Genomic DNA, 15,142 nt, shown 5'->3' with positions numbered 1-15,142 from the left:
TGTGTGCGTAGGAATTGGGTTAAAATGTCTTTAAGTCCTTTAAGAAGAAAAATATTGGGTTCTTACGTCTGAGTTAAGAACAGTCACTAACTGTGAGTTTGTATTTTGTGTGGGGGAGACAGGGGGATTGTAGGAGCTGAATTCTGGACCTGGGCGCTGTCCCTCAGCTCTTCAGCTCAAGGCTAGTGCCCTAACAACTTGAGCCACAGCACCACTTTCAGCTTTTTTCTGCTTATGTGGTGCTGAGGAATCGAGCCCAGGGCCTCATGCATGTGAGGCAAGCACTCTACCACTGAGCCAGCTTCCCAGCCCTACTGTGAGTATTTTTCAAGTTGCTCTCTGAACCTCTGGATCCCCCCAGGATTTTACAGTGATCTTTCAGTTGACATCAAAATATTGTTATGAAATGGAAAAGTAATTCTAGTTAAAATATACATAGAGACTATCAGAAGACAATGTAATAATTTTTCTCTGTGAAGCTGTTGGTAATATCAAGATGAGAGTAAGTGAAGACAGTAAATTATTATTTTCAGGAAAAATCTATCAGAGAATTAAAAAAATTATAGCAGTTTTTGGCACTTCAAATGTCACACAATAATGTCAGATTGTCATAGACTTATCCTCAACATAAAAAACTAAAGTTGATCATTGTCTTTTTAAGTTATCTGATTAGAAATGGATACTTTCAAGTTTGTGTGTGTGTGTGTGTGTGTGTGTGTGTGTGTGTGTGTGTGTGTGTGATCAGATGCTGGGTGGGATCACTGCAATTCTCCCTCTTCAAAACATACTATTATTCTTCAAAACATATTGTCTCTTTATGATTCCCATAGAAACTTATATAAAACTTGTTAGAACAGCATTTTGTAAAACTGCTAACTTTAATTGCATGTAGAAACTTCTAATTGCTCTACATTTTATGCTATGAGTTTCAGGATTCACATTTTTATTTTATTTGTATTTTGTCACATTTATTTTATTTTTTGTTTTGTCACCCATTTGTTTTGTTGTGGTAGTTCTTTTTTTGTTGTTTTTGTTTTTGTTTTTGTCAGTTGTGGGACTTGTACTCTGGGCCTGGGCACTGTACCTCAGCTCTTAAGCTCAAGGCTAACGCTCTACCACTTGAGCCATAGCGTCACTTCCGGTTTTTGGAGTGGTTTATTAGAGATAAGAGTCTCATGGAGGTTTCCTGCCCGGCTGGCATTGAGCCATGATCCCCAGATTTCAGCCTCTGGAGTAGCTAGGATTACAGGTTTCAGCCACCAGCGCCCGGCTTATTGTGGTAGTTCTTAATGTTAAAATTATTAAAACTAAATAGTGTGGCCTTTTACCTATTTCTTCACTGAAATCAGGGTTTGAACTCAAGGCCTTTTGCTTGCTCTGCTTGCTTGTTCATCTTGGTCCTACCACTAGATCTACACCTGCAGCCTGAAATTTAGCTAGTTATTTTAAAGATAGGGTGTTAAGGATTTTTCTTCCCAGGCTGGCCTCTAACTACAATCCTCCAAACTTCATCACTAGAGTAGTTAGAATTACAATTATTAACCAAATCTATCTGGCTAAGTTTCATTTTTTTTAATGTTTTTACCATGAGAACACTGTACAGAGGAGGGGTTACAGTTACATGAGCAAGGTAATGAGTACATTTCTTATCATTGTTGTCTCCTTTGTTTTATCCCTACCATCCCTTCCCTCCCATCTCCACACTATACTCCCCTCACCCCTTCCCACCCCCCTGACCCCTAAATTGTAAAGTTCGTTTTTGACATAGCATCTTGTACATCTCATTATTGCAATGGGTCAATCTGTATCCTTATTTAAAATATTTGTTTTTCCCTTCCCCTCTCCAAACTATACCAACATCAAATATAGTGAAAACAGGGGTTATACCATGGGGAAGGGACATACAAAGCAAAAAAAAATATTACATGGTACCTTATAAATAAATTTTAAAAAATAGCAAGAAGGAAATAAACACGTGTCCTTATCTTGTGGTTCATTTTGCTTAGCATCATCTTATCTGAACTTTTCTGCTTGTCTCAGACATATACTAGTTATTACAAGTGGTGCTGTGGCTCTAGTGGTAGAGCGCTAGCCCTGAGCAGGAATGCTGAGGGACAGTGCCCAGGCCCAGAGTTCAAGCCCCATGACCAACAAAAACAAAACAAAAAAAACCATATACTAGTTATTGGAAATAAGGGAAACCATGGGACCTGTGTTTCTTTTGAATAGGTATACTTCACTTAATATAATTTTTTCCAAGTATTTCCATTTCCTAACAAATGAGGCAATGTCATTCTTTCTGATGGGGTCATAGAATTCCATTGTATATATACCACATTTTCTTGATCCATTCATCTACTGAGGGGTATCTGGGCTGGTTCCATCTTAGCTATGGTTAATAATGCTGCAATAAACATAGTTGTGCTTGTAGTTTTAATATGGTCTTCTTTGTGATCTTTCGGATAAATGCCCAAAAGTGGGATTGCTGGGTCATAGGGGAGCTTTTTGTGAAGTCTTTTGAGGAACTTCCATACTACTTTCCAACGTGGTTGAACAAGTTTACACTCCCACCAACAATGCAGTAGGGTTCCCTTCTGTCCACATCCCCTCCAGCATCTCTTGTTATTAGAGTTCTTGCTTATAGCCATTCTGACTGGAGTGAGGTGGTATCTCAATGTTGTTTTGATTTGCATTTCTTTCATGGCTAGAGAGGTTGTGTGTCTATTGGCCATTCTTATTTCCTCTTCAGGGAAGTTTTTCTAAATCTTTAGCCCACTTATTTATTGGGCAGTTATTTCTTTGAGGATTTGTTGGGGAATTTAATTTTTTGAGTTCCAAGTATATTTTAGATATGAGACCCTTATCTGTTGTATGGCTAGTGAAGATCTTCTCCCAATCTGTGGGTTTTCTATTGGTCTTGCTAGCTATGTCCTTTGCCATGCAGAAGCTCTGCAGCTTCATGCAATCCCATTTGTCCAACCTTTCTTTGATTTGTTGTGTTTCTGGGTGTCTATTCAGAAAATTTTGGCCTGTGCCAAGGAGACCTAGGGTTTCTCCTATTCCATCCTGTAATGCTTTCAGAGTGTCTGCTTTGACTCCGAGGTCTTTGATCCATTTGGAGATGATTCTGGTGCAGGGTGATATATAAGGATCTAGCTTTAGTTTTCTACAAGTACTTAACCAATTTTGCCAGCACCATTTACTGAAGAGGCTGTCTTTCTTCCATTCTATTGTTTTAGCTCCCTTATCGAAGATTAGATGGCTATAGGTCTGTAGGTTCATTTCTGGGGTTTTAATTCTATTCCATTGGTCTGAGGTCTGTTCTTGTGCCAGTACCAAGCTGTTTTGATTACTATGGCTTTGTAGTAAAGTTTAAAATTTGGTATTGATATTCCTCCAGTACGGTTCTTTCTCTTAATAGTCATTTTTGCTATTTGGGGTCTTTTGTTGTTCCATATGAATTGTTGGATTGTGTCTTGTATTTCCTTGAAGAATGAGGTTGGAATATTGATAGTTATAGCATTGAATTTGTAGGTAGCCTTGGGGAGTATTACCATTTTCATGATGTTGATCCTTCCAATCCAGGAGCATGGGAGGTTTTTCCACTTTCTAAGTTCTGTTTTGATTTCCTTTTTCAGGTTTTTAGTTTTCATCATAGAAGTCCTTCACTTTGTTGTTAATTCCTAGGAATTTTATTTTTTGTGGGGCCATTACGAGTGGAGTTGCCTTCCTGATTTCAGCCGCCCTCTTCTCATTGTTGGCATACAAAAAGCCATTGGTTTTTGTGGGTTAATTTTATACCTTGCTACTTTGCCAACGTTTTGAATCAGCTCCAGTAATTTGGGAGTGGAGTCTGTGGGTTTCTTTAAATACAAGCTCATGTCATCTGCAAAGAGGGAGAGTTTTAATTCATCTTCCCTATTTGGATCCCTTTCATGTTTGCATCTTTTCTATTGTTGTAGCTAGGCATTCTAATACTAAATTGAGAAGTGGAAAGAGTGGACATCCTTGTCTCATTCCTGAGTTTAGCAGAAATGGCTTTAGTTTTTCACCATTAAGTATAATGCTGGCTGTGGGTTTGTCATATACAGCTTTTATTGTATTGAGGAATGTGCCATGGTTTCCTAATCCAGAGCCTTCATCATTAAGGGCTGTTGGATCTTGTCAAATGATTTTACTGCACCTATTGAGATAACCATGTGGTTCTTATCCTGGCTCTTGTTGATGTGATGAATTATATTAATTGATTTGCATATATTGGACCAGGTTTGCTTCCCTGAAATGAATCCTGTTTTATCATGGTATATGATTTTTTGGATTAATTGATGAAGTCGATTGGCCAAAATTTTGTTGAGAAGTTTTGCATTGATGTTCATCAAAGACATGGTTCTATAGTTCTCTTTCTTTGATAAGTCCCTGCCTACAAAGAGTTTGGTAGTGAGCTTCCTCTTTCAATTTCATTGAAGAGTTGGCGGAGTATTGGTGTGAGTTCTGTTTTGAAGGCCTTGTTGAATTCTGGTGTCTATCCAGCTGGTCCTGGGCTTTTCTTGGATGGGAGGTCTCTTATTGCTATTTCTATTTCAATGCTTGATATGGCCCTGTTAGGTTGGTTTAAATCATCTTGGTGTAATTTTAGCATGTCCATATTTGCTGGAAATTGTCTATTTCTTCCAGGTTCTCAAACTTATTAGCATAAAGGTTTGAGAAGTGTTCCTTTATAATGTTCAGAATCTTGGTTGTTTGGTGATGTTTCCATTCTCATTTCTGAGTTTGTTTATTTGGGTGTATTATTTTCTTTTTCTGATGAGATTTCTAAGGGTCTGTCAATTTTGTTAATTTTTTCGAAGAACCATCTCTTTGTTTTGTTGATTCATTCTATGTTTGTTTTGCATTCTAATTCGTTTAATTCTGATTTAATTTTAATTATTTCTTTCCATCTACTGAATTGGGGTTTAGCTTGCTGCTCTTTTTCAAGGAGGTTCAGATATCTCATTAAATTGTTGGTTTCAGATCTCTCCAATTTGTTGATGTAGGAACTCAGAGCTATAAACTTGCCTCTGAGTACTGCCTTTGCTGTGTCCCAGAGAGCTGGTAATTTGTGTGTTCATTTTTGTTGAATATCATGAACATTTGAATTTCCTTTTTAATCTCTTTTATGACCCACTGGTGAGTCAACAGTGTGTTGTTCAGCCTCGATGTGGTACAGGACTTTCTTTGTTGGCTTTTGGCGTTGAGTTCTAATTTTAATCCCTTGTGGTCTGAGAGAATGCAAAGTATAACTTCAATGTTTCTGAATTTAGACAAGTTGCTTTGTGACCTAAAATGTGGTCTATTTTGGAAAATATTCCATGTGCTGCTTAGAAAAACGTGTATTCTGATGCTGCTGGGTGAACTATTCAGTAGATGTCGGTTAAATCTAGTTGGTCTATGCAGTTGTATAGATTTGTGTTTTCTCTGTTTAATTTTTGCCGAGTTGATCTATCTAGTGGGGATAGTGATATGTTAAAGTCCCCAACAGTTAATGTCTTTGGATCTCTGTGAAATTTGAGAGAAAGTAGTGTTTCTTGGATAAATTTGGGTGCTCGGTTGTTTGATAAATAGATATTTAGAATTGTAATATCCTCCTGAAGGACAGATCCCTTAATTAGTATGTAGCAACCTTCTTTATCTCTTCTCACTAATTTAAATTTGAAGTTTATTTTATCTGATATTAGGATTGCAACTTCCAACTGTTTATGGGGGCTGTTTGCTTTAGATTTTATTCCAGCCTTTCACTTTCAGAATATGTTTGTTTTTATGGGCAAAGTGTGACTCGTGAAGGTAGCAGATAGAAGGATCTTGCTTTAAAATCCAACTAGAGACTCTATGTCACTTAATTGGAGAGTTAAGACCATTAAGGTTTAGAGTTAGGACTGAGAGGTGTTTAGTGGTTCCTGCCATTTTATCCACCTTTTTAGGAGCTGCAACAACAGGGTTCTTCCTATGGTGCTTGGGTTCTCAGTTTGGGTGCAGTTACTTGGCTTTTATTGTGGTCTTGTTGGTTTTCTATGAGTAGGACATCTTTAAATATCTTTTGTAGGGCTGGTTTGTTAGAGATATATTATTTCAGTTTTTCTTTGCTATGGAAGGCTTTGGTTTCCCTTCTGTTATGAAGGAGAGTTTAGCTGGGTACAGTATTCTTGGTTGATAGTTGTTTGCCTTTAGGGCATGGCATACATCATTCCAGGCTCTTCTTGCTTTAATTGCCTCTGCTGAAAAATCTGAGATTATTAGAATTGGTTTCCTTTTATAGGTGATTTATCTTTTTTCCTTCACAGCTTTAAAGATCCTTTGCTTGGTCTGAATTGATCCTGTGAGTATGATAATGTGATGGTGGGATATTCTGCTCTGTTCTGGTCTATTTGGGGTTATAAAAATCTTCTTGTATCTGAATAGGCCTATCTTTTTGCATGTTTTGGAAGTTCTCTGCTAGGATCCTGTTAAATAAATTTCCTAGATCATTAACTTCTGTCTCTAGGTGCTCCTCTACACCCATTATCCTCAGATTGGGCCTTCTGATGGTATCTTCTAAATGTTGAATAGATCTATCATATTTCTTGGGTTTCTCTTGGATAATTGTATGTTCTTTCTGTATAATATCTAGGCTGTCTTCAATCCCTGAGATTCGATCTTCTGCATGGTTTAACCTACACTCAAGACTTTCTACTTTGTTTTTTATTTTCTTTCCTTCTAATTGGTCAGCTTTGATGGCATCAAATTCTTTGTTGGAGCTTTGTTTTAGATCTTGTATTAACTTCTTACTTCCTTAATTTGGTGTTCAGTGTTTATTCTCAAACCACTTAGTTGATTTGTATGGTTTCTTTGGAGTCCCTTTCCTTAGGATGGGCTCCATTCAGCATTCCCATTGTGGTATCCCTGGGTCCCTTCAGCTGTCTGTATATGAATGCCTCTATTAATTTTGTCTATTCTCATCCCACTCACACAATTCCTGTGTTTCTCTTTGACTGTTCCCAGCCTTCTCATGCAATTCCTATATTAATCTTTGAGTAGCATCCTCATGCTCACAAGATTCCTATAGTAGTTTTTGGTTAGACTCAATATGCTCTTGAAGTTCCTGTATTAATCTCTAGTTTGCCTTGTCTCACTCTGTCAGTCTCACACTGAGTCCTTTGCAGATTTCCAATCTTTTGATTCACCATGTTTACCAGTACTGTTTGTAGAGCTTTTTGGGAATTCTCCTGTGGATTATTCATTAAATGTTCTGTCACCTGATTATCCTGGGTGGGATCTGGGATACTGGGCTTGCCATTTTTCTTGTGTTTCTCTGGTTTGTTCTGCCCATTTGGTATGACACTAACACCAATAGAACACTATTTTAAGGCAAGCATCAACCAGAGTCCTGTAGTTGCACAGTCAAAAATGGCTGCAGAAACAATGTACTTCAACAGATACAATCTATTCACCATCAAACAACTATGAATTAATGGGCTAAGAATATTGAAGAGGGATTCAGAAAACCAGACATTATTAGGTCTAGGGAGAATTGTGGGGAAAAATAAGACTAGAGGGATTTGGAGAGGTAAAAGGAGAGTGAATTTAACCAAGTCCTAATCTCAGAGAGGGAAATGGATTGGACAGAATGATAGGAGAAAGATTAAAAAACAAGAAAATGGAAAAACAAACATTTAAATTTAAAAATGAAACACTTAAAATTCTGTAAGTATAATGAAATAATATTGAGAGAACAAAAGGAGGATGAGAGGAGTGGAGAGATAAAAAGCAAACAAAAAATAAAAAATAAGAATTCTTAAAATTGGAATACTTGGCAAATTATATAAGTATAAAGAGATAATACTACTATTAAAGAAGTTAAGTCTAAGAGGTTATGAATTAAGTAATAAATTTCAGGATTAAGTATGTACACAATGAGGGATAAGGTCTAATAATTGACAATGGGTATATATCTGGGGATGAGCAGAACAGCAATTAAATAATGCAAAAAAGAAAGAAAAAGAGAAAAAAGAATAGAAAAAGAAGAAGAAAAGAAAAAAAGGACCAAGGTCAAATGAGATTTTTTAAAAAAAGGACACACACATACACATATACACCTAAAATAAAAAATATAAGAAAAACAGTAATAGAAAAACAATTTTAAAAAATAAATTTTTTTAAAAGGTAGCAAAAAGAGTTCTTTGATTTTTTTTAGGTGGGGGGGGAGATCTTGTATCTCCCCTCTGTCCATAACCAGTTTTTTGGTTGAGTCTCCAGGCTGCTTGTGGTGTTTGGTTTTCCTGGAGCTTGACTGGTTTCTTAAGTCACTTTGTTTGAGCAGGCAGACACCTCTGACTTACCCAGGATTTAGTGGTCCTACTCTCAGGATAGTTCCGTGGGAGGGAGATCTCCTTTGAGTATCAAAAATGAGAGAGATGGTTGTTTCCTCTAGTTTGGAGATGCTGTGAGTAGTCTAGGTTCTGGATAGGCTTAAGACTTATCAGCAATCAGTAGCTTTTCTCTGAGGGACTAGCTCCTGAGACAATGACAGAGCCCAACCTGGAGCCATTCTCAAGGTTTATTTTTACTGAGTTTCAATTGTTTGTCTAGGCTGCAGTTATCATTTCCTTATTTTTATATTTATGTTTTGATGGCTAACTTTACTTACTACAATTGTTTAAAAGTAGTATATAATCTTATTCACCACAAACCTTATTATCTGGCTTTGATTTGGGACAAATTTAAGCAATAATGATTATATCATATTATATATGTAATATAGAGTATTAATATATACATGAATTACATATTATATATAAATATATTATTAATATTAACACGTGCAATATGTTATATGTTATATAACATAATGATGTATATGGTAATATAACATATATAATGTATGATAATATATATCAAAATATAGCATTTTAATAGTTATAAAATAATAACGAATTTCTTATGTATATGTGTCAACTTTAGAAGCTACTGGTCTACTCTGCAGATCTCAAACATGGCAGATATTGCCTGAGCACATTTCTTTATCTCTATCCCTCTGCATCCCTCTTTGTCATTATCTACCTGGTCTGTCACTGACACATTACCTAAGTATATATACTATGTGGAGTATATGAATATTGAATATGAAATGTATATATCAATAATATATGTATATAACATAAAAAGTTCATCACTTTAAATTTTGTTTCTACATTATAAATGCATATAATCAATTTTATATAAACATAAATATATGAATACATAGTATTAAGTATATTAACATACATGTACATGTGTTTAACATGTTGTACTGGATAATTTTCTCTGAATTCTTTGGACCAATTTAATCTTCAATGATGTAATGAAATTCAGCTGCCTGATATGGTTGTGGAAATTTATAAGCCATGCCTACAATCGGAATCTTAAGCTGTCTTTTTTCCTTAAAAGTTTATAAGTCAAACATTTGGCATGTTAAAAATTTAGGGGGATCGCAGGAAAAATACTTTGCTGACACATGAGAACAAATTATATTAAACAAGGAAATGTTCAGTTAATTAGCAAGTATTGTAACCTTCTCCATCCTTCTGTTTTCCAGATGATCAAAAATTCTCAGAGCATGGTCAATGTCAGCCTAGTGACTGAATTTCTTCTGGAAGGCTTTGCTGAGATGTGGGAGCTCAGGCTCTTGCTTTCCATGTTGCTCCTGATGATGTACCTGGCCACCCTGTTAGGAAATCTGATCATTGTCATTGTCACCACCATTGACCAGAACCTTCACACACCCATGTATTTCTTTCTCAGAAATCTGTCCATCACAGACATATGTTACATTTCCATCACTGTCCCCAATGCCTGTGTCAATACTCTCACTGACAACAGGACCATTTCTGTGGTGGGCTGTGCAACTCAGATCTTTCTAGTCGTTTTTTGTGCATGTGTGGAGATTCTGTTCCTCATCATCATGGCTCATGACCGCTATATGGCCATCTGTCAACCTCTCCATTACCCTGTTATTATGAGCCACAAGTTTTGTGTTAAGTCCACACTGGTTTCTCTACTCTGTGGTCTCACATATGCAGCTCTTCACACTGGCAACACATTCAGGCTGTCTTTCTGTCAGTCTAATGTGGTCCACCAGTTTTTTTGTGATATCCCCTCTCTGTTGAAGCTGTCTTGCTCAGACACCTTCAGCAACAAACTACTCAATCTCCTTTGTGTCATGGGGATGGGTGGCAGTAGCTTTATCTTCATTGTCACATCATATGTTCGTATATTTTCAACTGTGTTGAAGTTCCCAGTCAAAGAAGAACGTGGGAAAGCCTTTTCCACCTGTGTACCACACATTATTGTGATGTCTGTTTTCCTTATTTCTGGGTCAATTGTGTACCTAAGACCTCCAGTAAGATCTGAAATGATCCAGGACATGATTTTCTCTGTACTTTATACAATAGTTCCACCCTTCTTAAATCCTGTCATTTACAGTCTAAGAAACAAACAAGTAAAGGAAGCTGCAGAGAAAGTAATATTAGGAAAGTTGTATTTAGGAAAATTATAACAATGTATTCTAGATTTACCTTCTAATATCATTGAGTAAGATAAAATTTTTAAATATTGTTTTTGGGCTCTGAGTTTGATGGTCTACTCTCCATCCCAATATCATTCTATTAAGTCCTGTACAATCAACTTTATGATTATTTTCTACTACACTTTTCATTTGTCATCCAAAAACTAAATACATATGCATAAAAATAATTATTTAATTGTGCATTTTATGTCATCTGATATGACAATCTGACACATCATATAAAGTGTAATGGTACAATTAAATAAAGTAATATTTTTATTTGATAAACTAAAATATAATTTAGGGATTTAATCCTATCCACATACTTTAGTGAATATGAATGAATAAATATAATTATTTCATAAGTATTGATAAATATACTTATGATTCACCCAATATTTAACTATTGACAACACAGATATTAAAAGATCAATCCCAAAACTTTATGGTCCTTTGTTAACTGGTTAGAAATTATTATATACAACAATCACTGCAACTGCAAATGCATCTAGACAAAATGTACATTAATCTACTCACATTGTTCTCTTTTCTAATTATTCTTAGATATAAATATTATGCATCTAAATGTAGTTTATGAGCACAATATACATTATTGTTTAAGAAAAATTACTTAATTAAACTTAATTTAAATTCTATTCTGTGTGTGAAACATTTGGAGCAGGAACAATGGGAAGGAACCAGCTTGAAATACTGCTTGGTATCTGGCCCTGCTCATGATTGCTCCATTCTGCTAGTGATCACTCCTATTGCAGACAATGTATGATCACTGATTTGTTTTATAGCAAAGAGGGTTCCAAAACTATTTTGTACCACTTGCAATTATTGAGGAACCATCCTCAAAATGACATTTCAAGCAACAGCTCCTTCTTATTGCTTCATACATATGAACAACTTATGATGTATCTTTAAAAACCTGGGAATTGGCATTTAGCACAAACACCAACTTCAGCAAGGAGTCTCTGTAAGTCAAGAGTCATTCCTAATTCAGGCATACCTCATTTATCCATGTATACCTAATTCTGGCCTCATTGTTGACCTTATCAAAGGCTACATCAGGACCCTTAAGTCATCTTACTCATAAGGTCTGTTGCTTTGATGTAATGTATCCTACTTTCATTTCAATAAATTCATCTTCATTTGTAATTATTCCTTTGTGTCTTGCTCAGTCTTCTGTGTGACACACGAAAAGACCCAGATCCATCTCGTGGAAAAATGGCTTTCAATCCTGAAAACCACTATTCTGTCACATCATTAAAACTCCCAAGTACTTGACCTATATGTGTTATTACTTCCATAGTTGCATGATCCTTCAACCAGTCAAAAGTAACTCCAAAAATAACAAATGTTTGTCTCTCTTTTCTACACCACACTCATCCATCTAGATGCTCAGAAACAAGGATGTGAAATATTCATTGAGGGCAATGATAATAAAAATATTTGGAGGATAAAATTTATAATCTATAGCTTTCATCTTAGATATTATTAGCTCATGGATTATTTGCTGTTAAAGGCCACAAAATTTGCTATGAGATAGGTACTTGCAAGAGGATAGGGTGTGGTAGAAGGTACTTGCAAGAGGGTAGAAGAGAGGTAGAAGAATAAAGTGGAGAAAAATTCATTGTATATTCTACCATAGAATTCAGAAATTTAAGGGAAGATTCTGCTGAAGGGGGTGAAGATGTTGAAGTTATGATGATACAGATCAAGATGCATTGTACACATAAACTGATTTGTTAAAAGGCAAATGAATATATAAACTAAAATTAAGTAAGGCAAGGCCTTGGTTGGGAGGGGTGGGTGAGAATATTGAAAAGGGTGACAGTGCTCAAGATGCACTGTATTCCTAAACTGCTTCAATATTCAACTACTTATATCAAATACTCAAAAAAAACTAAAAATGTAAACTACTGAAATCACAATGATGTTTCCTTTTTCCCAGAATTCTGATGCATCTCAAGATTCTATGCTCTACAGAAAACATGCTCTTTCTCAACAATGGCATTACGTTCCTCTTACTGAGGTCTAATGTTCTGGTTCACTTGATAATCTCTTGCTTATTCCTTTAATCACAAATGAAAAGTTACCTGCACTCTTTTTCTAAACACCATTCTCATTCTAAAATGGGCACAAAGTCTTTGCCACAGAGGAAAGTAGAAGGTGCTTATAGCTCAATTACATGTGGCAAGCAAAATTCACAACTAGAGAAAAATGTAGAACATCTGTGATAGTGTGAGGAGGGATGCTGGGATGGAGAAATGCATAGTCAGGATACACAGGACTGCTCAGCACTGCTTGCCTTGCTCTGTTCACACAAACTCAGTTGGTCCCATTGCATTATATATCCTTGGAGGGCCAGAGAAAATGGGTGAATTAATTCTAAATCATATTTCATTTTCAACAGAAAATCTTCTGGCACAGTGCCTCTGGTGCCAATGAGCATCCAACTGGGAGGACACAGAGTCATTAGGGGAACCACTGTAATACCTTTCTTTGTTGGCAACTTTGTATATAAAAATACAGACAAAAATTCAACTAAACAAATTTGTTTGATCAACGGGTTACTTTTGAAGGTGTTTTTGGAAAGAATATTTATGTATAGGTAAAAGTATGTGCATAATATTGTTATTCACAATTTGTGTGCAATATGAATAATGAATGTTTTCATTGTTCTTATCCATATTCTGAAATTTATGTGAACATTAAATCCTAAGACAAAAACATTACATATTTTTTATTTCAGGTTTGTAGAATAACTTTAAATAAATGGGAAAAGCTTGGCAAAGGATCATTCATGTTGGTATATACTTTTTATTTGCATATTGAAATTGTACATACTAATATAAAAATTAACTGCAGTAAAACTTTTAATAGTTTATCCCTGTTAAACTTACACTAAAAATATTGGGGGTTTTCTTTTCTCATACTGTGGACATATTGTTGGATAAGATGAATGATATTTTCCTTGTGATAAATATGACAGAATATTAAAATAAAGGAAAAATGGTGATAATTTTGTCAAAATTTGAGATCATGAATTTCAGTTATTCTTTACATAACAATGTTAAGTTTCACAATTGCTATTAACACTGGTAATATCATTACCGAAATATCCCTCCAAACAAAAAATTCATTGGATATAAAAACTACCTAAAGTTGGATCTAATTATTTGTACTTCTAAGTCTGTGTCTGATAACTATACTCATCAGAACTCTTGTTCCATTATGCAATATACTTAATTTGATCCCATACTAATTAGGTAATTGTTTTAGTTCAGATATCTATAATACCTACATAAGTAATTGCTAAAACTGCACTTGTCAGTAAAGGGAAAATTAGAACTTAGTAAATTCAAGAAGAAGAATATTATGCATTTGTTTTTATGATATAGCAATAGATTAATGGGTGTTCTAATAACCAGAACAACAGTTATATTCAAACAGGAATGTACACCTTGTTAGATCAACAATTCTGCTCAGCCAAGTATTCATCCTATGTGAGGAAATTTCCTTTACCAGCCTCATTCTTGTCATTCAATTCACAGTATTTCAAAGAATGGAATCCTAAAATTAGGCATAGTGATAATTCACTAGGTAACTTTATTCCCTTTACTTATATCACCTAATATAAAACTCTTCATGTCATTTTAACTCTGCTCATTTCTTAAGCAGTTTGCTTTTTTTCTATGCTTACATTTCACTTTACTTCACTAGCATAAAATATATTACAAGCCTTTATTATTAGGTACTTCATAAGACATGTGTCCTAATTTTTATTTTTGAAAACTAGATTTTCTGAACAATTGGTGTAGACAGTGTTAAGAAATGCGATGATTCTTCTCAGATTCTATTTATTCTTTCAAAAATATCTCCTTCACTTGAAACCTTGGTAAGCATACAAATGACTCAGTATTAACTTAATGAGATGAAAAAGGTAGCTTATTATCACTAAGTTCTATGATTGTTTCAGATAAATTTTATAAACAATCACTTAACTTTTACTGTATATCTATAGTATAATAATGTGGGGAATGATAGGGAAAGGAAAATCTTGAAATCATTTATTCTATCTCTTCAGCGGTGAAACATTTATCAGGAATTAAAGCAGATTGCCAGTATCATTAATAAGTAATTCTTCATCAGAAACAAAGATCTTTTACTACTTTTAGCTTATTCTAGCAACGTCATAGAAAATATTCATTAATGGAAAAGTTATATATGAAGCATATTTCATGAAATTATTGGTTTCAATTAATCACAGACTGCTCTTAATGACTCACAAAAATTACATGGATTCAAAAATATAATTTGCAAGATGTGATATACTAGCTTATTTCATAGAAATTTCTTTGAAATGTCCTTAGAATTAATTAATATTACCAAAGAAAAATTCAAACTCTAAATGAAACAATGATAATTTTCCCTGTATTCCCACAGACAAGAATCAAAATGATGGAGCCTTTAACCAATATGACCACCATAACTGAATTCTTGCTCATGGGATTCCCAGATGACCAAGTACTGCAGAGACTGTTTGTCACCCTCTTCTTCCTCATTTACTTGGTTGCG

General features: G+C 35.0%; 1 protein-coding gene across 1 annotated transcript; it reads left to right on the top strand.

The window, feature by feature from the left end:
- The first annotated feature begins 9,595 nt into the window (after positions 1–9,595).
- LOC138835492 (olfactory receptor 14C36-like) lies at positions 9,596–10,546 on the top strand. Its single transcript, XM_070033992.1, has one exon. The coding sequence runs from the start codon at positions 9,608–9,610 to the stop codon at positions 10,544–10,546; it is 939 nt and encodes a 312-aa protein (XP_069890093.1). The 5' UTR covers positions 9,596–9,607.
- Positions 10,547–15,142: the final 4,596 nt, after the last annotated feature.

The sequence above is a fragment of the Dipodomys merriami genome, unplaced genomic scaffold (assembly GCF_024711535.1).
Source record: "Dipodomys merriami isolate MVZ:Mamm:240054 unplaced genomic scaffold, mDipMer1.0.p SCAF_24, whole genome shotgun sequence".
Classification (NCBI taxonomy): Eukaryota; Metazoa; Chordata; class Mammalia; order Rodentia; family Heteromyidae; genus Dipodomys; species Dipodomys merriami.
Note: the sequence above shows the minus strand (reverse complement) of the source record. Positions and strands in the feature narration are given on the sequence as shown.